Raw genomic sequence first — 27,316 nt, 5'->3', positions numbered from 1 at the left:
ACAGCCGACAGCCAACAGCTCCCGGTCCCCCACATCAAGGTTTCGCTCCGCCGGGCTGAGCTTCTTCGAGAAGAAGGCACAAGGGTGGAGCTTCGGTGGCGTACCCGAGTGTGTATGTATGAATGCTCAGTCTTGGTAACCCATTTCATGAAGCTCTCAATGACAGTTCTTGTGCTGTTGCTTCGAGATTCAGTTTGGAACTTGGTAGTGTGTTCGATTTTATACACCTGTCAGCAACGGGTGTGGCTGAAATAGCCAAATCCAGGAGTGTCCACATACTTTTGTATATATAGTATAAAGGCCACAAAGGCCACCTTCTTAACCTTTAAAATATCTGGGTTCTGCTCGTGAAAGGCAACCCCTGCAGTCTGCATTGAAGCCCTATGCACCACCATGAAATCTTCAGGAGCACCATTCGAACCCTCAACCCTTTTAACAGTCGCTGCATAGGAAATACTCTGGACAGCCCTGACTTTGGCCACCTCATTCTCTTTCACCCTTTTCAGGCAATTGTTGGTCAATTTAGTAATACAATTGTAGGCAGAAGTTGGTACAGAGTCCTGTATATAATATACATTTTGCAGAACCTGGGGAGAGCTAAGACATCCTGTAACTCATATAGCCTCCCCAGTCTTCCTTGTGTGACTTTCCCTGGCAACAACATTTTAATAAATCTAACCTCCCCCTGACAGCAGCAACCGTCTTGTCAGCAATTAAAAGCTCAAAAGTGGGTTTGACCGAAACTAGTAAAGGACTAGTAAAAGAGAATAGAAAAGGCAGGACCACAGGAAAAACACCCTGGTTGACTTGGAACATACAAGACAAACTGGCACAGAGACAGGAAACACAGGGATAAAAACACCAGGGATAACAAGCAAAACCTGGAGCGGGTGGAGACAATAACAAGGACAGGTGAAACTGATCAAGGTTTGACAACGAACGTAGGCGGTTTCCACCTTCTGATAGTGTCCGAAGGGCACAACACTCAAAACAGGGGTTAACACACAGAGGTCTCCTGAAGAGGAGACCTTACAGTTTATCATAAAACAATTAACCCTTTAAAAGGTATAAGGCCTTGGTTTAACCCCTTCACATTCCAAAGACATGGCTTCATGATTCCCACCACAATTGCAACTTGTCACATTTTTATCACTTTTAAAACACAACATGATCTTCTCCACAACTTGGACATATTGGTTTCTCCCTTCTACAAATACTTGAAACACATCCAAAAGCTTTACAGTGATCATTGGTCTTAGGATAAATGCTTTGACTGTAGTTTAATTACCCCAACTGCTCTTGAGGAGCGAGAGACTCCATATCAAAAAACAAAAGAACCGATAGGCTCTTCACTTTTTCATAATTCACCACACAATTTATCCGACGTGCATCAATCACTCCAGGAATATTTTTAATCTGTTCAACATCGACTTCCCTCGAGACGGCAGATATTACCCCCTTGAGGGATGCCCTTTTCCGAAGAGACACACACGACACGTCAAACTTCTCAAATCGAGTGAGACGCAACACATATTCCTTCTGATCCTCAGAAGTACAAAAAAATCAAAACAAGCCTGCCTCTCGTGATCCTCACAGACTTTGTAACGGCTGTTGTCCGGAGAAGGAGAAGAAGACCAAGGTGCAGCATGGTAAGTATTCATAATACCTTGTAATCAACACGAATACTTGAACAAAAAATGATAAAACGACAAACGAACAGTTCTGCAAGGTGCAATAAACTAAACAGAAAACAACTACCCACAACCCATAGTGGGAAAACAGGCTGCCTAAGTATGGTTCTCAATCAGAGACAACGATTGACAGCTGTCTTTTATTGGGAACCATACCAGGCCAAACACCTAGAAATATAACACACAGAACAAAACATAGAATGCCCAACCCAACTCACGCCCTGACCAAACTAAAATAGAGACATAAAAAAGGAACTAAGGTCAGAACGTGACAGACTTAACTTTACCCAGAACTCTCTCCACCAGTTCGGATATCTCAAATGGATTCTTCAAGATTGGTAATTCAATCAGCTGATCCTCATTAACTTCAAGCACAATATGCAACATGAAAATATTGAACATATCATGACAAACAACATCTTCTTGTGGTGTAATATAGGCCTGTGGCTGAAGCAGCACTAGTCATCTGTGTAATTTGTCACATACATTGATCCTTTTTCATATCCTAAAAAGGTCCATATAGCATAAACGATTGATTTTGTATTTCCACTCATTCAATTTGCAAAGAAAGGAATCTGTGAAAATCTAACCCTAAACGTTGTTTCAACCAGTCAAATCACGTCCGTATGTATTCCTTAGAGATCCTAGAATGTAACCAGACTTCACTATATCATTAGGGGTGTAGTATATCCTATAGGACACCAAATTTGATCAGAGAGCGATGACTTCATGGCATGCCGATGACGCGGGCGGTCTTCACTTGATCGACTCTAACTTTGTCAAATATTCCCTAATCGTGGTCAAACAAAGCTAGCTAGATAGCCAATGAGCTGAGCCTTACGGGAGCATCCAGAAACCCTGTATCTGTCGCAAAATGTACCTGCTAACCTTGTGCGACAGCATGCCTTTACCTTTTGGAGAAAAATTATAAGAATATTCAGAGTTATGAAGTTATGAAAACTGGTTGTTTTACAAATGTTGAACTTATAATATGGCTATTAATACTGGAAAAGCTCAATCAAAGTCTAAGTATACAGATTTGACGATATTCTTGTAGAAAAATGTAATATGAATGCAAATGTCTCGATTTGCCCAAATGTACCTGGGTGACACACTAAATGTCATGTAGTTCGCTCATACTTCTGTCTGACACTTTGCAAATACACTGCTACCATCTTGTGTACACCATCAGAATTACAAGCAGAGTGATGGCTGGAACTGGGACCTTTCTGTTGCATTTCAAAGATGGTGTATTTTTTTCTAACAGATCTACTGGGTTATATTCTCCTACATTCAATTCACATTTCCTTTCAAATGGTACCAAGAATATGCATATTCTTTCTTCAGGGACGAGGTACAGGCAGTTAGATTTGGGTATGTCATTTTAGGCGAAAAATGAAAAAAAGGGAGCTATCCCTAAGATTTATTCATGTAGCTCATTTATGAGGAGTGTGTGAGTGTGTGTACATGCTTACAAGCCTGTGTGCAAGCATGCCTACATGCATGTATGTCAAGTTTCTGGTGATGTAAAGCTGTTTTTTAAAATTAGCTGCAAACACTGGAGTATAACATTTTATTTGCACGTTGAATGACTGTTAATGAAACCAACACACAGGTTAGCATCTGCGTAATATACTCAGCATATAGGAAAATGAAAGTTTTAGACACCGTTCGCATTACTGGCAAGTATTTCTTTACATACTGTAGTTTAACTCCATGTTTATGGACAGAGGATACCTTGAAATAATAATTTGTACCAATCCACGATCAGTCATTATTACAGTTTGTTTTCATTACGTTTCATATTTTATTCCAAATTAGTTAATAAGGATATATCAACAAAGGAAATAGCTACACTGAAGGTCAAAGTTGGGGAGACGAGGTGAAGTAAGCCCCATGTATACCTTGTTCTAACTTGCGGCATTTGTCCTGATCTTGTCCACATTCTGATTGTGCCCACATTTTTAGACAGGTGTTAACAATCAAAAGACACATTGTGATCTTATTGTGTCTGGACATCTTACAAGTGTAGACAGATCTGGACAGAGAAACCATTTAAATCATCATTATTCCGGCCTCTAATATCAGTGACAGGTGGCTGATTACATCAATATGTGTCTTACAGTAAAAATATATATAAATATTATAGCTGTGAAATTATTTGCATAAAGGAAGGGACCAGGAACTCTGGTCACAATGCAGACACAGTGGACAGATAAAAGACTGGTAATTGTAATTACCATGTGTAGACACACTTCTGGAAATGTGGGCACAATCAGAATGTAGACTAGATCAGGACAAAGGACCCACGTTAGCACCAGGTATAAATGGGGATATAGACAGTCAAAATGTTGGGGGTTCTAATTGCAGGAGTTTGCTGCCAACAGAAAAACAAGGCAGCTCATGTGTATTGCAACACACATTTCTGCCTTCCCCTTGCCTTGTCGACAGAGCTGCAGTCTTACTTAAGTATTTTCACCTTGGCTTCACTGTGATTACTGTCCTCCCAGAGTTTCCCACAGTCAATTTTACAGACTGCACTGCAGTAAATGTTACACAGTGTGATGTAAAGCCATTGCTGCTTACAGCTCCCCATGTCTCCACTGAGTAGGCCTACAGCACAGGTGTCAAACTCATTCCACGGAGGGCTGAGTGTCTGTGGGTTTTCGCTCCTCCCTTGTACTTCATTGAATTATGACTATGAATTACGGTCACTAATTAGTAAGGAACTCCCCACAACGTGTTGTCTAGGGAAAAACAAAAACCTGCAGACACTAGGCCCTCCATGGAATGAGTTTGACACCCCTTGCCTACAGGGTACAATGATGACAGAGCATAACAGTCATACAGCCAAATCATCACAGGGTGTGATAGGTGTTATGATGGGTTCACTAATCTGTCAAATACTGTGACATCTCTCATTATGAGGAATGAGGCATTAAAAGGAATTTGAGATATTAGTGATCCAAATAAAGAAGGTGCAAAGAAAGAGTTAGAAAGAGGAGACAGGGGAGAACGAAGGAGATTGAGGAAATAAGGGACTGTAAAGAGAGAGCTAGAAAGAAAGAAGCGAAGGAGGGTGAAAGAGAGTGAGAGAGCGAGAGAAAAAGAGGAGGAAGAGAGGAAGGAGCTTAGTTAGTGACAGTGGAGGAGTGGGGTTTTGCCCACCTGTGTCTTGTCCTTCTGGTCAAAAGCCTAGCCAAGCCAGAAGCTAGCAGTAGCCACCCCACTGCCATGTCCTGCTCTGAACCCCATCACCACTTACATTGTTCCAAACAGTGCACCTGGGCTCTGCAGTCTCCACACACACACACACACACACACACACACACACACACACACACACACACACACACACACACACACACACACACACACACACACACACACACACACACACACACACACACACACACACCACACACACACACACACACACACACACACACACACACACACACACACACACACACACACACACACACACACACACACACACACACACACACACACACACACACACAGAGTATCACCAACAACATACAGGAGCTTCAACCTGTGAGGCTATTCACTATAGAAAATTGTTGCCTTCAAGATATGAAGTACTGTTCTTTTATACAATATATTCTTGAAATTAGCCAAATGAAAGAGAACAAAAATATACGAAGGGCTCGATTCAATCCGTATCGCTCAAGATCATGGCTATTGAAATGTGAAGGCAATGTTCCAAGTTCGAGAAGACTGAATTCACGGTAAACGCTGCATATGTCAGCTCAATAGACAATTACGTTTCCATTTCAAGCGTTATTCGGATTGAATCGAGCCTTAAAAGATGAGCATGTCGGCATTGGCCAAAATAGTGGAACATACTGTATAAACCTGTTGGAAACCACACAGCAAAACATGACCCTTTACAACTCTTCATGTCAAAACCCTTTTTCCCAATAATATCAGTGACTTTCAAATAACATCTTCTGGCACTACAAGCTGCTAACTAGCATGTGTTATTACCTGGTTATTACAGTACTAAGGCTAACCTGCTGCAGTGATATTTCAGTAATTCGCTTATACTGTGGTGAATGTTTTTTCAATGCCACAGTATGAGAAGTTGTCATATTTCTTGTGATGACATGTATCCATGTAATAATGCTGTGGTTGTTTATTACATTCATATCTTCAGTCCGAATTAGTTCTAAAAATGGATTCAAAATAAATATTTTTGCAGTGAAATCACATTTGTCTTTACAACATAGCATTAATTGGTTTGAAACCTTGATGGTTTTAATTTTAGATACAGAGCTTGTCATCAAATATGGTAATGCCACTAAACAACAATAGTTAGGCCCCAAAACATTCAAGAATTTTTTCAACAAATATTTATTGGGAAGAAAATTCTAGCTGTCCTATTTGGTCCTACCTGTAGAGAAACTGCAACAGAGAGTCGGGTTGCATGAGGTTTTCTCAGTTTAAGAGAGAGAGAATTAAAATCTCACTATCAATACAAGCAATACTTCTGTTTCCTTAGTACATTTGATTTGATGATATTTCTGTTTAATTCAGACATGCGATGAATTGAAGTACAATATTGGCAAGGGGAGGATTTTGAAGTCTGACGATTCGTTTTTTTTTAGCATTTGCATGTATCCTCCCGTCGCCTAAACTTCATACAACATGGCCAGACAATAATTCATAACAGCCTTGAATGTGTGATCATGGTCATATTCTGGTTAACAAACAACTTTTTTATTTTCATTACTCTTAACCTAATGCTGAGACTGAGTGTCTCTATAATTCTGTAGTGGTGTGGGTTATATATGTGTATGTTTAACTGTATGCATGTTTGTTACTTTGATTTGATTCTGTAGTTGAACCTTAACCACTGTAAAGTCCACTGTACAAGTCCCACCAGGAATGTTGTTCATTTTTTGTTGGTATTATTCACAAGAGAAAGTATGGCATGAGGAAAAGCCACTCTCTCGGCAAGAAGTCCCTCTCTTCCCCTCCTCCACCTCCCCCTATACACACAAGTAGAACTATAATGCATTAGGCGGTGGGAGGAGCTAATATTCACTGAGGTTGTGCCACTTTGAGATCTGCCGACGGGGGTTTTCACAGACCTCCCGCCAGTGGGTGGCGCCAGAGGGACAGGGGCTGTGCAGGCCGAGGGGCAGACACCCCACCACCTCGTTCTTAGTGGTACGGTCAAAGTCGACCACCACAAACTCCACAGAGATCTCAGGGAGCAGCTCGGGGGGCACGTCGTAGATGAAGGACTCGTTGAAGACGGGGTTGAGTGTGCACCTCTTCACGTGCGTCTTTTTCTTGGCGATGCGCTTGCGTCCGTAGAACACATTGACTTTCACATATGGGTCTAAGGGAGAGAAGGAGATTTTGGAATATTGTCATATGTAAAGGGAACATCTACACAAGCTCTGCCTTTTTCAATTGTCCACAGGCACACACAGACAAACTCAGTGGTTGAACTCACTTCCAGACAGGCCAGAGATGTCCATCTTGGGCAGGTGTTTGGCCTTCAGCACCACCACACTGAGGCGGTGGGAGACTGGCTGGTAGGACAGAGACACCAACAGTTCCCCACGGCTCTCGCACTGCAGGAAGAGACAGACACATAGAGGATTTAACTATTGACTCATTCAAAAGGAACAATCATCAAACCCACCTACTCAGCCTTTAAGATACAATGCAACAATCAAATAGCCATAATCGTATAGTCATATATTAAAAGAGTAATGGAGCACCAATTGCCAAGACAATACAACTCAGAAGTATTTGGAATTATCTATTTGTCAACCTTGTTCTACATGCACAATTATAAACTGGGTGGTTCAAGCCCTGAATGCTGATTGGCTGTATGCCAAAACATTTATTTTTACTGCTCTAATTGCATTGTTAACCAGTTTATAATAGCAACAAGGCACCTCTGGGGCTTGTGGTATATGGCCAATATACCACAGCTAAGGGCTGTATATCCAGGCACTCCACATTGCGTCTTGCTAAGAACAGCCCTTAGCCGTGGTATATTGGCCATATACCACACCCACTCTGTCCTTATTGCTTAAATATACCATACATATCTGTGTGTGGAAACAGACTAGTGTGATTATTTGAGTGTTTCTGTGAGAAACATCACAATGTAAACAGTATAGCGGTTTGTATAATCTAGGTGTTCTGCGTAGTAAGAGCAAGGAAATTAAACAATGAATCAGATAAACTGTGGGGAAAAAATCTGTCATATCTGGCCTTTAAACTGTATATCCATATAAATGTAAATCAGATATTGGTACTGTATACATTAATACAGATGACAGTAGGTAGACATGATGTATGATGCTACAGACCAGCACACACACGCACTTTTTCAAATTCACTGACTTGCAATTGTTTTCATATTATTCCAACCCATCACTAAAAGGGCATTTTCTAATCTAATGATTATAAAATGAGGATTTGCTGAGAAAAATCCATAGGTGAGTGTCCTGGTGATTTGTATGCTTATAATGGATTATTGTTTCGAAGACATTGACATTGCTTTGATGAAGGTTGTTTGACCAAAAGCTTAGCCACACAAATTTGCCCTGACACCACTACAGTGAGGCAAAGTTCTCTTCTCATTCCAGTGTAGTTTTAATACACCTGCAACTTGGTATCCTAGTCAGGTATGAGGTTGATTCCCATGCATGGTGTATCGACTTCCCCCATGCTACTGCAATAGGTTGCCCTCCACACTGAGTACTGAGGAACACGACCTGTTTTTACGATCAGACATCTTCTTTCAATGAGGAAGTAATAACCCCTGCATTGCATCCATACAAAACATATCCAGCCCTTCTTATATTGAACAGCAGATGGGTTATACACAATGGCCACACAGTGAGGACTAGTGCCACAGGTACATGTGGGAACAAAAAACAAAACAAGTCCGTGGCGAGTCAGAGTTGGGTACACACTCACTGATGGATGGCTGGCTGCATTGAGAGATTACATGGAGGCGTTGTTTCTGTCTCCTCAGTCTGGCTGCAGTTAAGACTTGAATGGGGACCGAATCAAGAGACACATTGACCTTCCTGTCAGACAATCTCCTCTGTGTACTGCACTGCGCTCAATTCCATGTGTGTGTGTGTGTGTGTGTACTGTATGTGTGAGCCAGCCCCTACCTCCAAGAATGATTGTAATGTCAGAATTGTTTGTTCATGCTTTGAAACGTGTGTAGGTTGCCCCCCCCCCCCTCCTCACCTGCATGTTCCTCTTGCTGATTTGCTGGGTGATGTGCACCCGCCCCGTGCTGGGTTCCAACTCTGTCAGTGGAACCACCACCTCCCCTATGACATCATCGCGGGCAAAGCGGTCAAAGCTGAGCACCAGGAAGTGCAGCGTGAGCTCGGGCAGCGAGCTGTAGGCCACCCCGTAGAACGTGAACGTCTCGTCAAACACCGGCTCCAGCGTCTTCCTCAGGACCCTGGTCTTCACCCGGTGCTTCTTCTCAGGGAGGATGGTCATCTTCACGTAAGGGTCGGAGCTGTTCCCCTGTTCGTCTACTGCAGGCAGGCCATGGGCTCCAACGATGGTCACCACCAAGGCCTTCTTGGGGAAGTTGTAGTCTAAAGCCAGGCTGAGGGAGCCCAGGCTGGCTTCAGGCTCTGATTCTGGGTCTGAGGACGCGGGGGTGAAAGGTGAAACAGTCTTGCTGCTGTTCTCGCTACTGGTAGCTGAGCTATCCAGGCAGCAGTAGTCGGCCCTGACGGGCAGTGCCCGCTCCATCCTGGGCTGGCCAGCAGGGGGAACCAGGTGGCTCATCTGGAGATGGGTAGGCGCGTCCAGGATGTTGTTCTCCGCATCCACCAGGACCATCCCGCGGCCGCCACCCCTCTCTCTGTCTCTCTCCCCCTGCCACCCAGCACGCCTGGCCACCCGTACTATCCTCTTGCTGCTGCTGAGGGACTCTGGGTAGATACTGATGCCCTTCAGCATGTGGATGAACTTGTAGGGCGGGTCTTCAGCCGAGTCACAGTACTGATCACCATGGAGCTTGTATCGGCCCGTCACCCGGAGGTGTCGACGCTGGCAGAAGGACCACAGGAGAACCAGGATCACCACGGCAACCACCAGAGCCGCCGCACCGATAAAACCGGCCAGCACCGGTGACATGTCTGAAAGAGAGGGGAACATAGAATGAGTTAACACCTTTGCACAGTCTAGACTGGGATGTGTTTGCAATGTCTGGTGTAGGATATATTCATACTGGAGTCTCTAAATAAAGTAAATAGTCAAACTGTCAGTTGCATTTAGTTCAGCCAGGAACTGGAACTGACTCAGATGAAAGAAATTCAACTCTTTCAGCTGCACCAAGTGATGCAGTACTGAACATCAAATAGGATATCATGTAACTGCCTTTCAGTGGCTCATTATTGTCAGGTAGGCTAAATAATGTAAGTCGTGTGACTACACCACCCAGGGTGACTCCACTCCACTGTGACGCAACACTGTGACTGTGCCATACAGCAGTAGTGACTTCACAGAGCACGAGGCACGGTGTGAGTGGGAAAGACATGAGCAATATGTTCAAACAGGTGTCACCAGGTTGCTTAAATGTCAGCCCCCCACACCACACAAACACACACACATACACACACAGACTAGGGCGTGTATTGTCTGTCTCAATGTGTCTGGGAGGTATAGCCCCATACCCTGTCTCTGTGTGTGTGTCTCTCTGTGTGTGTATGTGCGAAGGGTGGGGGTCTAAGTGTCTGTGCACATGCAGGTACGCATGCATCTATGTGTGACTGTGTGTGCGAGCCCCCACCCACTCATTTGTTGCTGGTGGAGACTGTGACTATGTGCTGTGCGCACATGGTAAGGCTGACTGTGCTGATCCCAGCTATAATGGGACTCAGTGGACAGACCCTGCTGCAGTGGGGCGGGCGGGCCGGGAGAGGACCCTTTGTTTGGCCAAGCCCCTGAAAAGAGACGCATTGTTGCCTCCCCCCCCCCCCCCCCCATAAACTAGTCTATACACTACATGTGCACGAACATATGTTAAGCACGCAGGCAAACATGTATGCACACACACATGCGCACACACACACTATCTTTCCCCCTCTTTACCTCAGCTTTCTAACTATATTTATATTACGTCTGTTTTTCTCTATCTCTCTCCCTCTCCCGTTTCCATTTTCATCTGTCTTTGTCTGTCTCTCCTCTCCCTCCTTCAACTGTCTGTCTTTCAACAAAATACCTTGCCCTTCCTTCCTGGTGTTGTTCATTGGCATTCTGGGTAGGGATACCAGGAGGATGATGTCAGATTTTGGAAGGAGCTTAATGCCAGCTGAGCCCGTTGCCCTGGAAACATACCCCAGGGGGATTTCAGTAGTGAGCTCTCAAATCTACCGCTTCAGTGGGTCCAAGCATTGTCCACAAAATGTGTAAAGTAATAGCATAAATTGAGTGTACTCATTAACATAACTAGACACAATGCCAATCTCCTCAGTTCAGTTTTTTTTCTGTGGGTAACTTTAAAGAGCATTTTTTTCTGTGGGTCCCATCTCTATGCCTTCTGCATAACCCATCTCAGATCCTTCATCAAGAAAAAGAGCTCAGGTTGATTCGCAAGGAATTATGCAATTATATTTAACCATAGATTACAGATCAGACCACACTTCTGTATAGGTAGTTTGCCATTCGAAATATGATCAACACACACATGCCAAGTTCAAGACAACCTTGAACTAATATGAGCACAGTACAATTTGTATAAATATGCACAGCTACTGTCAGTGGCATCATGCCTATAGGGGACACAAAGGCATGTGCCCCCTAAGATTTGTCATGTTTTAAAATACATTTTATCATAATTATTTATAATTATTATTAATAATTTTTTCAGCGGTACTTTGCGCAGGGGGCACACTGACTAGACCAGGCAAAGTGTACCCCTCCTTACCTATTCTCCCCTAGTAAGTGGTTCCTTCCAAGGTGCACTGAGCAAAGAGATGTCTCTGCAAGATGCTAGATACTCTAGTGCGTGAGGTATCGTGAGTGGAGGAGGAGAGAGTGTAGAGTGACACACACACAGCGTTTGATTTGATTTTAGCCATTTCCAGTGCCTGACCCTGCCACTTTGTTTGATAAACTGAGTAATGGGGCTGGGGATGTCACGTGCTGACCATAGTTCTTTTGTGTTTTCCTTGTTTTAGTGTTGGTCAGGACGTAAGCTGGGTGGGCATTCTATGTTGTGTGTCTGGTTTGTCTATTTCTATGTTTGGCCTGATATGGTTCTCAATCAGAGGCAGGTGTTAGTCATTGTCTCTGATTGGGAACCATATTTAGGTAGTCTGTTTTGTGTTGGGTTTTGTGGGTGATTGTTTCTTGTCTTTGTGTCTATGCACCAGATAAGACTGTGTTTGGTTTGCCACGCCACATTTTGTAGTTTGTTCATGTTAAGTGTCTCTTATTAAAGAACCATGAACTTCAACCACGCTGCGTTTTGGTCCGCCTCTCCTTCCCAGGAAGAAAGTTGTTACAGGGGAAATGTAACCACTGTTCATAGACAGAGCTATGCATGCAAAGATTGACAGACATTTTGATTGTTCTTTTCAAAACTCAAATGCCAATAAATAGATACATAACTGACTGAAATTGCTTTAATGATTGGGTTATTATACTATATACCAGTGTGGCAGTTGTACTAAGGTAAAAAGGTTTTTAAAGAATCAATGTGCATCCTTAACTAAAATGACAATTGAACAGGTAAAGAGATATGCTTTGATAATGTTTTCAGAAAAAAAATACAGTTTTGACATAGAATTAGTCATAATGATTATGGCTCTGATTGCAGGAAAAAGCTGTTTCGTGTGTTTGAAGAATGCAAAATTCTCCATCTTCTGACAAACTTCCTGTCTTTCTTCCTGCCTGGCACCGGTTGGCACAGCATAAACCCCATCATCCACAGAGTGCTGAGTGACCATGGAGCACTGAGAGACAATCTGTCTGCATTGGCTACATGTCTTATTGTATGCTGCCTGTGAGCATAAGATTCAGTTGATTTGCAGAACTCAGATTGTGATGTGGACCAGATGTGTCTTAATCCTGATGAGTGACCCAGATTAGATCACTGGCTGTAATCTGGGTTTCTGGAGTCTGTTGGGCTGAATTGCAGATATCCAACTCCAGTACTCTCTTGTTTCTTTGCTACCATGAAATGTTCTGCTGCATCCAGCAGGCTCAGGGCCAACATTATGTTTGCAATAACACATCTCTAACACTCAAGCCTTGATTGCACAACTGTTAATCTTGAGCCTGTTTGAGACAAAATGCCAACTGCTTGTTGTAATGAGGTTCTTCAAGGTTGAATCTTAAATCAACCAAGAAATGTGAGTGCATTTATTTTAAAAAGCCTCCTCTTCTGCATGGAAATTAATAATCTCCAATAGGTTACAGGCCCCATTCCTGAGACAGTGTTAATATGTGTTTGGTTTATATTTCCTTTGTTTTTAGGGTTTAGAACAATCCGTTTTGTTTCTGCACTTGGGTTGTCCTATTCTTCTATTCCTATTCCTATATAATATCCATAACCCTCCCCATTCCCCATCACCTATTCATGTCACTTGCTGAGAGGGTCTGGCACTTTTTGGGTCACCAACACCCCCTGCCTTCAGAGCACTACACTTCTTATTGTGGCAATGTGGCATTAAACTACTGTTCAGGGATCTTAATTTAAAGCTCGAGGTCTGATCAAATGAAAATATGTCCATTTGGCCAAGCTCCTAGTTCCGGGATGCGTGCTTTCACAAAAACAAAGGAACGGGGGCTGGCGATGCTTATGCTGGAATAGACATCACGTCATCCTACCCACCCCATCGCACATTGAAGACCACAGGAGAAGTGACAATGTTGCGAATGGGCCGCAGTACTCAATATATTTTTGATAGAATAGGACTACAATTATTATGTTGTTGACAAAATTATTCACTAATTGAAAACAAATACTTTCATAATAGCAAATACTGTAATAGGCTCCCACTGAGCACACACTGGTAGAATCAACCTTTTTCCACGTCATTTCAATTAAATGAAGTTGAACCAACTTGGAATAGACGTTGACGTCTGTGCCTAGTGATGCTACTATCTCTGTTGAATAGGCCTGTGTAATCAGTTTCGTTCAATTTCCAAATTACATTCGACGCTATTTACATTAACATAGGCCATGGTAATGAGTAGATGTCAAATTTACATTTGGCAATCTTTGATGAATACAATAAACTTAATTATGTTATTTGGGTGTGTTCAATCTCATATGGCCGTATTTCTAAAACGGCTGGGCATTATTTTAACATTTCCCGCAATGTAAATATAAGACATCATATAACGTTAACATCTGACGACACAATAAACAAAATGCCAAATAAATCTGAAAAAGGCCTGCTACTTACCATATGCAGGTCGTAAATCTGTAATCTCAGCCATTTTGAGAATTAACGCAGGATGCTTTACTGGCCGCCCAGATAAAAAGAGTAAATGAACGAATATAAAGCTGATTTGTCCCTATTATATATCCATAGAGAATGAGTAACGATACTTCAACCAAATATTCCAGAAAATGAGCTCACAGGTTAATAAATAATGATTGTCTTGCTCTTTTCAAATGGTCTATTCGCTCTCTATACACCAAACTCAACGATGCTATTATTTATCGGATGCGGAGGCTGCGTGGGGCTCGAGACTGGTACTCACGGACTCGCAGGAGGTTTTAGACCCGCCCCAGTGTGGCGTCAGAATGTCATTTTTTCATGTATGAAACTGTGTATGTATGTAAATGACCAATTACTGGTGAATGAGTAGCACACTTTCATTCAAATAGTTGCTTGGCAACATTACACAATAGGACTTAGGACCATACAGATTTTATAAAAACTGTTTAATTCTTACTAAACTTTACAATAGTTATAACCTACATACATCATAATTTTACATTAAAAAAAACACTAAAACAACCATTATAAAGCTATGTTCAAGACGAATGCAAAAATAGTAGATTTTGGTCAATTCTAACTCAATAATAAATCCTATTTATATCTACCAAAGAGACAGAATCAAGCTGACTACAGACAGCTGAAATAATACTGTAAAAAACAATGACTGCTGCTAATATTATGATTTACAAGAAAAATACATTACAAATCATTTAATATTATAGCTATGTTCTCATCGTTGACCCTCACATGGCTATCATTAGGAGCTTAAAGAGAAGCAGAGACCCTCATGTGCGTTTTATAAGTGTCTCAAATTAGACATAAATAAACATTTAAAACAATACATTTGTTTTACAAACTAGTATATTCTGGATATATCATTTGGTGAGGTAAACCAGTCACAGGCCCTACATCAACATGGAAGGACTGCAAATGCACGTAGTACCCAGAAAGTTCACTAGGTGTTCTACTGGACAAATGTAATACAGCCAATGAAGTCATACTGTACGACATGTACAGCATGAGGCTATTTGTGTTCTCACTTTACTAAAACACAAACGTAAGTTGCAGTAGATACATCACTTTGGATGACGAGAGGTGCATTGCAGCAGGAATGTACTGAGAAAACCAACAAATGAAGGCCGTTTTTTCTGTGGTGTTTGTAATCTTTTGTCAGTAGTTCAAAATGAAGGCACCAAATTAATTAATTCATGACCTTGTCTTTAATTAGGCCTAGCGGTACTTTAGTTAAAGGCATATTTTGGCATACATCAACACAAATACATGCTTTGGTTGAACAAAGGCAGGACACAAAACGAAGATAAGCACATTCAGCAAAGGTTTTTTGGCCATAAAATAGCAGTGAAAAATCGTTCTGACAACTTTGGTCTGTTTATCTGAATGAACAAAACGTTACAAATCCTATGTAGAAACTTCCATCAATAAATATAATCAATGAGATTCTTGATATTCCATTTCTTGTTTTTGGTAACTATACTGAACACAAATATAAATGCAACATGCAACAATTTAAAAGGTTTTGCTGAGCTACAGTTCATATAAGGAAATCAGTCAATTTAAATAAAATCATTAGACCCTAATCTATGGATTTCACATGACTGGGCAGAGGCGCAGCCATGGGTGGGCCTGGGAGGACATAGCCCCCCCCCCAGCCCAGAATATCCCACAGGTGAAGAAGCCAGGTGTGGATGTCCTGGGCTGGCGTGGTTACATGTGGTCTGCGGTTGTGAGGCTGGTTGGATGTACTGCCAAATTCAAGTTTATGGTAGAGAAATGAACATTGAATTATCTGGCAACAGCTTTGGTGGACATTCCTGCAGTTATCATGACATTTGTATGCTCCCTCAAAACCTGAGACATCTGTGGCATTGTGTTGTGTGGCAAAACTGCACTTTTTAGAGTGTCCTTTCATTGTCCCCAGCACAAGGTGCACCTGTGTAATGATTATGCTGTTCAATCAGCTTCTTGATGTGCCACACCTTAGGTGGTTGGATTATCTTGACAAAGGCTAAAATGCCCATTAACAAGAATGTAAACAAATGTGTGCACAACATTTGAGAAAAATACACTTTTTGTGCTTATGGAACATTTCTGGGATCTTTTAATTCAGCTCATGAAACACGAGACCAACACTTTACATGTTGCATTTATATTTTTGTCCAGTATAAATATAACTGAGTCACATGATGCAGGTTGATGAAAAAGACTGATAAGAGAAAAATTTGATGGAGATTGTGGTGACTATTATTTCAATTTCTCCCTGAAGAACAAACAGACCCTACTGAAGGCAGTTAAAGGACAGCAGCATTCTCCAAATGCAATATACCTGTCTGAGTCTGCTGCCCTGTAATCAAGGCATAATTCCAACACTGCTTAAGTGAGAATCCACTGCAGCACATGTGCTATCATTCTGACTTTCTGAACAATTCCCAAAGTGTTTTATCCAGGCAGGTTACCAGGTCATTGGAGGTACGAGGCCAGTTTCCATTGTTGTGACATAGTCCATCCCTTACAGTCTCTACCACTACTAGAAAACATTGATGCCTTTAGTGCAAGTTCCAGTCTCTGTGAAAAGATTGTCTGTTGAGCAAGTACATTTTGCAGTCTAAACTGCTTCAGGAAAATCAGGCGATTCAAGGAAAATATATAAAAGCATGAAAATACCTTTTCGATAGAAGTTTCTATTAAAGCCTACAGTCTTTGTTTCAGGTGGTGGGGAAAAAGGTGTCCAATCCAAAACGTACTGTAGTGTTCATGAAGGGCAGTTATCATCCAAACCAAGCAACTGAGACACCGCCACCTCTCTCTCACACACACCCACACACTGCTTAGTTGACATGTCCGTGTCCTCCTAGGTCAGCCAGAGGCATGGTGTGCAGCACCTCATCCAGCAGCTGCAGGGCGCGGTGCAGGTGGACCTCCACCCAGCAGGGGGTGTGCTTGATGCTCTGCCGGGGGTAGTCGGGCCCCCAGCCCTTCACAAAGCTGAGCCGCAGGATACACAGCCGCCGCAGGTCGTCCACACCTATCCCGGCTGCCGCCGACAGACCTGGGAGAATTGAGATTTACCGAGTGATTAAGAGAGCGAGAGAGAGAGAAAGAAAGAAAGAAAGAGAGAGCGAGAGAGAAGGACAGAAGCACTCACTGACTGCCGGGGCGATTCCCCCCACACTGCCAGGCCCTGGGATGTTGCCTGCCACTGCTGCAGCCTGTGCTGCTGCTGCAGCCTGGGCCGTGGCTGCCTGCTGCTGCATCTGCCTGTGGCACTGACGCAGGTCAAACACCTTCATGTAGGCCCCAGGGTAGATCTTGTGAACTGCGTCTCCCGGGGCTCGCCCCGCCTCCCGGTCCAGGTAGTAGCTCTGTACGAACACTGCATGGTCGCTAAGGCAACGCATCCACACATCCCCCTCACCACGACACTCTAACTGCACCCCCTTCCCAATGTGCAACCTGGGAAATGGAGATAGGAGTTCACACTGGTGAAGAGAAAATCACAGACACTGGGGATTGCATTTACTTCTATATAGGCGATAAAAACACATTTGCCCTGTGTATTCTGCAACCCAACAAAGTTCTCAAATAGCTAGCGGTTAGGCAAGGTGGGTATATTAGGGGCATGCTGATAGACCTGGCTCTCTCGCTAGCGTCGGTGCGGTGCACGTTGCTGAGCTGGCCCAGACAGAAGCGGTCGCCCCCTGAGGGGTCCACGTATCCGTCCACTGTCACCACGGGGCAGTTAGCCAGGACCTTGAACATCTCCCCAACCTGGATGTCCATCTCAAAGTAGGAGATGGAGCACCAGAACTCTGGACCTGGCAACACACAACATGAAATATAATATGAAACACTGCAAAATGGCTGCCATGTGTCCCTCATATGGGTACTGTACATTGGTGGTGGATGGGGTGAGATGCCTAACATCATGTGTGTGGGTTAGTGTGTGTGAGTGGGTGTACGCTGTGTCTGTACCTGGATGGTTGGAGACTGGCTGAGGAAAGGCGGGTGCGCTGTGATGTTGCTGAGACCCTTTTAAGAGAAATTAATTAGCAAATATGACAACGCTGCCATATACATATAGTAACAGTCCTGCATTTCTGACAGAAAGATTGATTGACAGGTGATTGACATACAGAAGTGGTTGGGGTGGTGCAGTGGTGGTTGCTGGTGGCCACGTCCATTCTGCTGGGCTCCTACAGGGGTATAGGAGGCCGTGCTGGTGCCTGTCCAGGTCGCTGGAAGATTGTGAAGAAAGAGAACAAACAGAGTTGAAACTGACACCACGGAATTGACACCATCTCTGTGACACTGCCAACCTGGTTCGTTATTAACTCACTGTGATAAGAGCTCTGTGTCTGTGTGTGTTTGGAGCTGCTGCTGTAGTCACTCTGGCTGTGAGGGGTAGGGGGCTGGGGGGGTGGTCCATGTGTGGGGGTGGTGGGTGGCGGTGTCTGGGGCATGCCCTGGCTCTGGGGAGAGGCGATCTGGAGCAGGCCCTCGCCGTGGCCCCCAGACATGGGCCCCATCATGGAACTGCTCACTGGAGGAAAAAGATGGGGGAAGTGGAATAAAGATGGAAATTGTAAGGGATAGAGTTAGACATAAAAGCAAGAGAGTCTGGTTCTTCTCAGCTGAATTGCTTGTACGGTAGTACTTCTTATTACCAGGTTCAGTTTTAGTCTATCTCACCTGGCGGAGAGAGGGGCATGCTGGGGTAGAGGTTGACGGAGGATGGGGCGCGGGGCGGCTCGGGGGGCATCTGCAGAGGGGGAAGGGGCTGGTTGTAGCGCTCGGGCTGGGGGGGCATCCTGGAGGGGAGTTCCATCTCAAAACAGTCATGGATGTACTCCTCTTTGATCAGCCGACCTGGAGGACCTTGTAATGAAGGGAGGGGGGAGAGAGAGAGACAGAAAGAGAGAGAAAGGGAGAGAGACAGGCAGGCGGGCGGGCAGAAATCAGGCATGAGTCATGTCATATTATTATATTTTCGATTCATGAATGGATACATTTGGAATAAATTCCGGAATTTACTGTAATTTAGATCAAATTGATGGATGGCATTTATTGTTGCCTCCAAGTGGGAGTGATTTTTGCACTGTCATGCAGCCTGTAACATCTTCTTGCAATTTGATTGAGGTGTACTTCTTGTAGTGTAGACTAGCTCAGACAGGTATGAATCTGGCTGGTTTGGAAGCACTGCATTCCATATTTTTCGTCAGATTGCCAAGAGCACATCTACAGTATATCTGTATCAAAACAGTAGTATTGCCTGTGCACTTTGGGAAATGCGATAAAAACAGATTGGTTAGAATGAGTTGCTATTGCTTATTACCATTTTGATGATGTTTGATGATGCTGAAAATAGTGTTTTCCTCCTCACCTGCATTTTGAATGCTGAGACCAACTTGAGGAGAGGGACAGAAAGGGAAACAAAGTTAGAAGTTCTGAAAAAGCCTGTGACCCAAAGAGCCTGTTAACAACTTCATATTCTCATTCCCCATTTGTGCTTCTGTTTCATTCGTGGAAGTGAAATTGTGAACAGACGCACCAATGCCTGGCGATACCACTCGCTCGTAGTGGTAGGGGTTGACACACACATTGTCATACTTGAGGTCAAAGGCGAACTGGCAGAACTTGACGTGCTTCAGTTCATTCTTGTGGAGGTCTGGCCAGCGCCAGAGCCTAGCGTAGATCACATGGGGGAACCCTTTCCTCCCAGCTACCTGGAGGGACAGAGGAGAGAGAATGGAGAAGGCATGGAGGTATTCCTTTCCAACATCCAGCCGGGGCTTTTAGGGTGATTATTTACAGTAGGACGGTGAGTCTCAGGAAGGGAATGGGGGACAGTATGGAGGCCATGATAGGGTTGGAAATTGAGCATGGAGGGAGTGGAACTGTGGGGAATCTAAGTGCAGGGAAAGGGGGAAAGAAACGGAGAGAAAATATGGGAGAGGGAGAATGAGAAGGAGGAGAGCAAGAGGGAGCTGGTAGACAGGGAGTGGTCAAGGAAACGGGTCATGAATGGAAATGTACATCAATGCTAAACACACTCTCTCCAGGCACACACTCTGGGTGGGGAATAGCCTTGGAGCCATTAAAACATATCAGACAGAGCTGAATAGCACAAATAGTGACTGAGTCATCAATGGTGTCTCAGGCTTATTCCCATGTTCTTGAGGAACCAATGTTACTCTGTCCTTGTATTGTGCTGCATGTACTCAAGTGTGTCAGAGTTGGTCTGTGTACTTGCTATTAAGGAAGAGTGTGAGTGTGACAAAAGAGAGAGCTGGTGTAGGGTTAACTCAACAAGCTGAGCTGGAGAGGAATGACATTGTCTCAGCTTTTCTGTGTGTGTGTGTGTGTGTGTGTGTGTGTGTGTGTGTGTGTGTGTGTGTGTGTGTGTGTGTGTGTGTGTGTGTGTGTGTGTGTGTGTGTGTGTGTGTGTGTGTGTGTGTGTGTGTGTGTGTGTGTGTGTGTGTGTGTGTGTGTGTGTGTGTGTCAGAGAAAAAGATCAGTATTTTGGGATCAACATACCCTTTCTGCACTAACAGCAAGAGAAAGCCAGAATGGACTCTGTAAACTTTTACATTTTCTTTTTGATTATTCTTTCTTCCTGAAAACCAAAGTGACCTTCCTCAGACAAAGAGTCAGAGCTGGCAGAGTGCCAGCCCAATTACAGCCAACATTACTGACAAACACACACACAGCCTACAGTCCTGAACAGAGAATAAATGCAGTACATTCTCATATCTAGTTCTCACACATCACATTAATACGTGTCACTAACATCCGTATATCCACAGGCAATCTCAAATGTAGAAACTGTTGATCTAAGTCAAAACTTACATTCAATAATAAACACCTCTCTCACACACACACACACACACACACACACAGAAAATACTGTGGTATGTCTGAGATTACAAATATACTTCCACAAACTTTAACACTGGAAAAACTCCAGACACAAACACACACACACACGCACACACACACACACACACACACCAGAGACAGACAGGCTTAACTTAACCCTGCCCCTTTCCTGTGTCTCAGACAAAACAACCCGCGCTACCCCTCCAGTACTCCCTCCCTCTCTCTCTCTCCCTCACAAGAGCTGGGGGAGGGGAACTCCCTCTGTTTCCTTCTCTCTCATTCCCTTGCTCTCTCTCTGTAAGCAACTCGTGGGTTACACTTCTAAGTATTCGATACTATGTTAATTCTCTAGAAGTTAGCCTATAGGGAGACCTAAACCCCTTTACTTTTTTTCTCCTGTTTCACCTCCCTGAAGTGTGTAAGTGCCCCATGTGTTGAATGATTCACTTATTGAGTTCGAATCTCATCACAGACAACTTAGCTAATTAGCAACTTTTCAACTACTTACTACTTTTTTGCTACTTTGCAACTACTTAGCATATTAACTAACCATTCCCCTAACCCTAAACCTTTTAGCTAACTCTTCCCATAAACTTAACCCGAACATTAACCCTAACCCCTAGCCAAGCTAACGTTAGGCCAGCTAGCTAATGTTAGCCACGTAGCTAGAATTCGAAACATATCAAATTCATAACATTTTGTACGTTTTGCAAATTCGTAACATATAAGAATTGTAATTCGTAACATATCATACAGAATGGGTGATAAACATCCACAAATTAACACATACCATACGAAACCATACGAGTGTCTCGGAATTTACGTACAGAATAATATGAAATGCTCTGACACCAGGTTGCACACACATGGTATGGGCTTTTAAAAAAGTACAACACCTGTACCAAGTCAGATTTAGAGTTGAAATGTATTCAGTTTTGATTTTGCGTCACAATATTACACTTTATACACATCATAGAAGACTGAAATATGACAAAACCGTTTGACATAGAAACACTGGATTTTTTTGCACAAACAAGCGTGTCTCTGTGAAATGTCGTTGGAGCACTGAGCATATACCAAGCTTTTTATTTTCAATGCCTTTTCCATTGAATTCATCTTGTGTCATGATAACTTAGCTTTTTGCGACCAGCAGAAACAACTTTGAAGACGACAACCCCAAAATGTAAAATCCTCAAAAGTTGTTACAAGAAACAAGCAACAAAGCAAAACATTGTCAGAAAGTTGCTTTTAGTTGCCTGGCTTGCTAGATTTACATATTCTAAATACATTTTTTAACGAATAGGTTTTTTGGAGCAAAAAATAAGAGCAGGTAATGTTGCTGCATGCAGACTGACGTTTTGTTTATACTTTTTCTTTATGACAAGGACAAGTTTGCTGTCTGAGAACAACAATAGAATGTTCATGATTTTATGTGTTCCAAAACCGGTAAAATGGTTAGGGACGTTTACTGAGGGGTTGGCGGGACTTTATAACATACACTATGTATACAAAAGTACGTGAATACCCCTTCAAATTAGTGTTTGGCTATTTCAGCCACACCGTTGCTTACAGGTGTATAAAATCCCACAGCCATAGACAAACATTGGCAGTAGAATGGCCTTACTCAAGGGCTCAGTGACTTTCAACATGGTCAGTTCGTCAAATGTCTTCCCAGCTAGAGCTGCCCCAGTCAATTGTAAGTGCTGTTATTTTGAAGTGTCTAGGAGCAACAGGGCTCAGACATTGCATAGTGCCAACTGTAAAGTTTGGTGGAGGAGGAATAATGGTCTGGCGCTGTTTTTCATGATTTGGGCTAGGCCCCTTAGTTCCAGTGAAGGTTAATCTTAATGCTACAGCATACAATGACATTCTAGACAGTTCTATGCTTTCCAACTTTGTGGCAACAGTTTGGGGAAGGCCCTTTCCTGTTTCAGCATGACAACTGTGCACAAAGCAAGGTCCATACAGAAATGATTTGCCAAGATCGGTGTGGAAGAACTTCACTGGCCTGCACAGAGCCCTAACCATAAACCCTGTCGAACACCTTTGGGATGAATTGGAACGCTGACTGCGAGCCAGGCCTAATCACCCAACATCAGTGCCTGACCTCACTATTGCTCTTGTGGCTGAATGGAAGCAAGTCCCCGTAGCAATGTTCCAGTGGGAAAGCCTTCCCAGAAGAGTAGAGGCTGTTATAGCACAAAGGGGGAACCAACTCCATTTTAATGTCCATGATTTGGAATGAGATGTTCGACAAGCAGATGTACACCTACTTTTGATCATGTAGTGAGTGTATTACCGCAATCATGACTGGCTGAAATAAAAGTATAGGCTTTGTTGCTGGCAGTACCTGAAAGGTATTAGTCAGTCATCAAAAGCAACCAGCTATTGGTCACTGAGTTGACAGTCTTTGTGCCATACCACCAATAACAATTCATCAGTGAATAATTTATTAATGAGATCCACTGATTTCATAAACAGTCTCTCTATAGCCCCTCTATAATCAGTGATAACATACCGGCCTAGGCCTCATTCAACCCAACATAACAGTAGCCTACCTGCAGGCGTCCATCAAGCGTCCTCTGGATGGTGACACACTTGCTGGGGTGAACTCCGTTGGTTGTGATGGCGGTGATGAGCGAGTCCAGCTCATCCTTCTTCTCCTTCAGCTTCTTTACCAGGCTCTCTATGGCACGCTTGGCAAAGCCCTCATTCTCACCGCCCTGTCGGTGGCACATGAGGCTGTGCACAATGCTCAGGCAGGCATCGTTGCTGTTGGGGGGGTTCACTGACATCTCCCTGGGTTGAGGGGGGTTGGAAAGAAGGAGGTGAGAGACCACTATGGTGAAGCAACCAAATGCAATTGATTTATTCATTGATTTGATTGTTGTTTGATCACTGACACAACACTGAAGTCTGGACCTGATATGGTACTTTAGGTCAAGGTTCAAGTCATAGGCTATCAGCATCCAAGGTCCCTATAACAATCTAATAACAACTTTACCAGTATTAACAACACACCATGTATGGGGCTTTTACAGAGCAGACGATACAAAGCAGGCCATGTAAACACACAATTGAGTAGGCTAAAATTACTTTATCCTTAAATAGGTATATACTACTTATCTGAAAATACATTACCCTAAAGAGAATTGACATCCTTATGATGCATGTGAAGTGTAGGGCGGCAGGTAGCCTTGCAGTTAATTAAGAGCGTTGGGCTAGTAACCAAACGGTCACTGTATTGAATCCACAAGTCGACCAGGTGAAAAATCTGTCGATGTGCCCTTGAGCATGGCACTTAACCCTAATTGCTCTTGTAAGTGAGCGTCTGCTAAATTATGTAAATGTCGGTGACTAAGGGTGACCGATGTTGTTTACAAACATCCTTCCACGTGTGTCATGCTAGTGATGAAGTTGAGCTTGTTTTGCTTTGCACAACTAGTCAGAAAAAAACAATAATGCAGAAAATGTGTGATTTCCTAAAGTAGGGTATATTTACAATCCACTTTGATAACAATAATACAACTGTAATAAACTATTAAAAAAACATACATGCTCCACCAAAGAAATTCTAAGAGCATTTAGGAGGTCAAAAGTCATTTGTTTACATGTTTACAAAAGCATATAGGCCTACTGAGAGAAAAATATTAAATACCTCTACAAGAAAAGCAACGTTATGTGTAGGCTACAGTGTACACAGTACTTTGACAGATGATAGATAGACACATTGACTTGAGAGTAGTTGGGTGGGGTGGGGGGGGGCTCTGTCTGGCTGTCTGTTTCACTACGTTGACCTAACTGTAGGCTATAGGTCTGTCAACAATCCATGTGACTCTGGTTTGGTCAGCTAAAATCCGTATGGGAATAGTCAATACCAAAATGTAGTTTACTTACAAATCAACAGGAGAACTGGACAAATAAGTAGAGGGAGATCTGAAGCAGTATTCCAAATGTATTTCCCCTTTTACCCCTCTCTCTGTGGAGCTGTCTGTCTAGACTGTTATCAGTCTATCGCCCTCTCTCGCTCCCTTCGTTCATCCTGCTGCTCCCTCGGCTCTTCTCCAGTTTGCTTGCAATAACAAAAGGGGGAGAGAGAGTGAGTTGTCTAGGGTGAAAAAGTCGAGCCAATCGCTGCGCCCGTTTCATTCCAGACGGTGGGGCTCTCGGCCAACTATGACTCTGCTCTCTTACAGCTACTAGCCAGCCACTGGGGGCTGATGTCTGTCTGGGTTGCTTGTTGATTGACAGGTCTGTGCGGCTGCTTTTTTTATTAAGGTGGCGCCGGTGAGATTACCCCGCCCATTCTCGCTCCCCCCTGGTCCCACCAACTCCAGTGAATCTCCTCTCTGTGTAGAAAAAAACTGAGTGCCTGTGTGACCAAACTCTGGACGCCGTTTCCCGATAGCTAAACAACCGTGCGTATGTAGAATGAAGTTTTTAACAAACACTACGGATTGCAACACAGAACAAATTAAGTGTTTAACTAAACCACAGATTGCAGCACCAAAATAAAATCAAAACGCAGTTACACTGGACAAGCATACGTACAAGGTAAGCATTAACGAATGGACATTTTTAAAGTATCGACTGATTGATTGACACGATGGTACACTCTGCCAACACTCATCGCAGTTACATAAAATAACGCAAGATTAACATACTTTTATCGGTAAATTATGCAATTTAAATTTGACTTCCGCTTGAAACCCAACCCCTACAAAAAAAAAGGGTTTCACACCTCTAACCGCTAGGCTACCTGCCACCCAGTATTTTATTTATTTTATTTTATTTTACCTTTATTTAACCAGGTAGGCAAGTTGAGAACAAGTTCTCATTTACAATTGCGACCTGGCCAAGATAAAGCAAAGCAGTTCGACAGATAAAACGACACAGAGTTACACATGGAGTAAAAACAAACATACAGTCAATAATGCAGTATAAACAAGTCTATATACAATGTGAGCAAATGAGGTGAGAAGGGAGGTAAAGGCAAAAAAGGCCAAGATGGCAAAGTAAATACAATATAGCAAGTAAAATACTGGAATGGTAGTTTTGCAATGGAAGAATGTGCAAAGTAGAAATAAAAAAATAATGGGGTGCAAAGGAGCAAAATAAATAAATAAATTAAAATTAAATACAGTTGGGAAAGAGGTAGTTGTTTGGGCTAAATTATAGGTGGGCTATGTACAGGTGCAGTAATCTGTGAGCTGCTCTGACAGTTGGTGCTTAAAGCTAGTGAGGGAGATAAGTGTTTCCAGTTTCAGAGATTTTTGTAGTTCGTTCCAGTCATTGGCAGCAGAGAACTGGAAGGAGAGGCGGCCAAAGAAAGAATTGGTTTTGGGGGTGACTAGAGAGATATACCTGCTGGAGCGTGTGCTACAGGTGGGAGATGCTATGGTGACCAGCGAGCTGAGATAAGGGGGGACTTTACCTAGCAGTGTCTTGTAGATGACATGGAGCCAGTGGGTTTGGCGACGAGTATGAAGCGAGGGCCAGCCAACGAGAGCGTACAGGTCGCAATGGTGGGTAGTATATGGGGCTTTGGTGATAAAACGGATTGCACTGTGATAGACTGCATCCAATTTGTTGAGTAGGGTATTGGAGGCTATTTTGTAAATGACATCGCCAAAGTCGAGGATTGGTAGGATGGTCAGTTTTACAAGGGTATGTTTGGCAGCATGAGTGAAGGATGCTTTGTTGCGAAATAGGAAGCCAATTCTAGATTTAACTTTGGATTGGAGATGTTTGATATGGGTCTGGAAGGAGAGTTTACAATCTAACCAGACACCTAAGTATTTGTAGTTGTCCACGTATTCTAAGTCAGAGCCGTCCAGAGTAGTGATGTTGGACAGGCGGGTAGGTGCAGGCAGCGATCGGTTGAAGAGCATGCATTTAGTTTTACTTGCATTCAAGAGCAATTGGAGGCCACGGAAGGAGAGTTGTATGGCATTGAAGCTTGCCTGGAGGGTTGTTAACACAGTGTCCAGAGAAGGGCCGGAAGTATACAGAATGGTGTCGTCTGCGTAGAGGTGGATCAGGGACTCACCAGCAGCAAGAGCGACCTCATTGATGTATACAGAGAAGAGAGTCGGTCCAAGAATTGAACCCTGTGGCACCCCAGGGTTCAAGTATGCCCAACAAGCCCGTATGGTTTTCTTAGGCGCTCACCCTCCGGTCGAAGACTCCCTGGAAACGGCGGGTGACCTCTTCAAAATGGTATTGAGAGAAATAGTCCTATAA

At 43.3% G+C, this 27,316-nt stretch overlaps 2 protein-coding genes across 5 annotated transcripts; both read right to left on the bottom strand.

Moving 5' to 3' along the window:
* Positions 1–3,250: 3,250 nt before the first annotated feature.
* On the bottom strand, positions 3,251–14,444 carry LOC109901452 (synaptotagmin-11-like). Its single transcript, XM_020497451.2, has 4 exons — positions 14,138–14,444; positions 8,946–9,859; positions 7,180–7,300; positions 3,251–7,062 (listed from the first exon to the last, which is right to left on the bottom strand). The coding sequence occupies exons 1-4, from the start codon at positions 14,169–14,171 to the stop codon at positions 6,752–6,754; spliced, it is 1,380 nt and encodes a 459-aa protein (XP_020353040.1). The 5' UTR covers positions 14,172–14,444; the 3' UTR covers positions 3,251–6,751.
* A 159-nt stretch (positions 14,445–14,603) lies between these two features.
* On the bottom strand, positions 14,604–25,326 carry LOC109901938 (mothers against decapentaplegic homolog 4). Of its 4 annotated transcripts, none has more exons than XM_031786882.1 (11): positions 24,971–25,326; positions 23,632–23,872; positions 19,746–19,920; positions 19,530–19,601; positions 18,887–19,072; positions 18,534–18,737; positions 18,331–18,432; positions 18,170–18,226; positions 17,829–18,012; positions 17,343–17,650; positions 14,604–17,246 (listed from the first exon to the last, which is right to left on the bottom strand). In XM_031786882.1, the coding sequence occupies exons 2-11, from the start codon at positions 23,866–23,868 to the stop codon at positions 17,026–17,028; spliced, it is 1,746 nt and encodes a 581-aa protein (XP_031642742.1). In that variant the 5' UTR covers positions 23,869–23,872; positions 24,971–25,326; the 3' UTR covers positions 14,604–17,025. The 4 variants fall into 4 exon arrangements, with proteins under 4 accessions (XP_031642742.1, XP_031642743.1, XP_020353544.1 ...); XM_031786883.1 differs by having other exon boundaries at positions 15,377–17,246; positions 18,887–19,063; XM_020497955.2 differs by having other exon boundaries at positions 15,377–17,246; positions 19,578–19,601.
* Between the last annotated feature and the right edge of the window lie 1,990 nt (positions 25,327–27,316).

The sequence above is a fragment of the Oncorhynchus kisutch genome, linkage group LG13, assembly GCF_002021735.2.
Source record: "Oncorhynchus kisutch isolate 150728-3 linkage group LG13, Okis_V2, whole genome shotgun sequence".
NCBI classification, from domain to species: Eukaryota; Metazoa; Chordata; class Actinopteri; order Salmoniformes; family Salmonidae; genus Oncorhynchus; species Oncorhynchus kisutch.
Note: the sequence above shows the minus strand (reverse complement) of the source record. Positions and strands in the feature narration are given on the sequence as shown.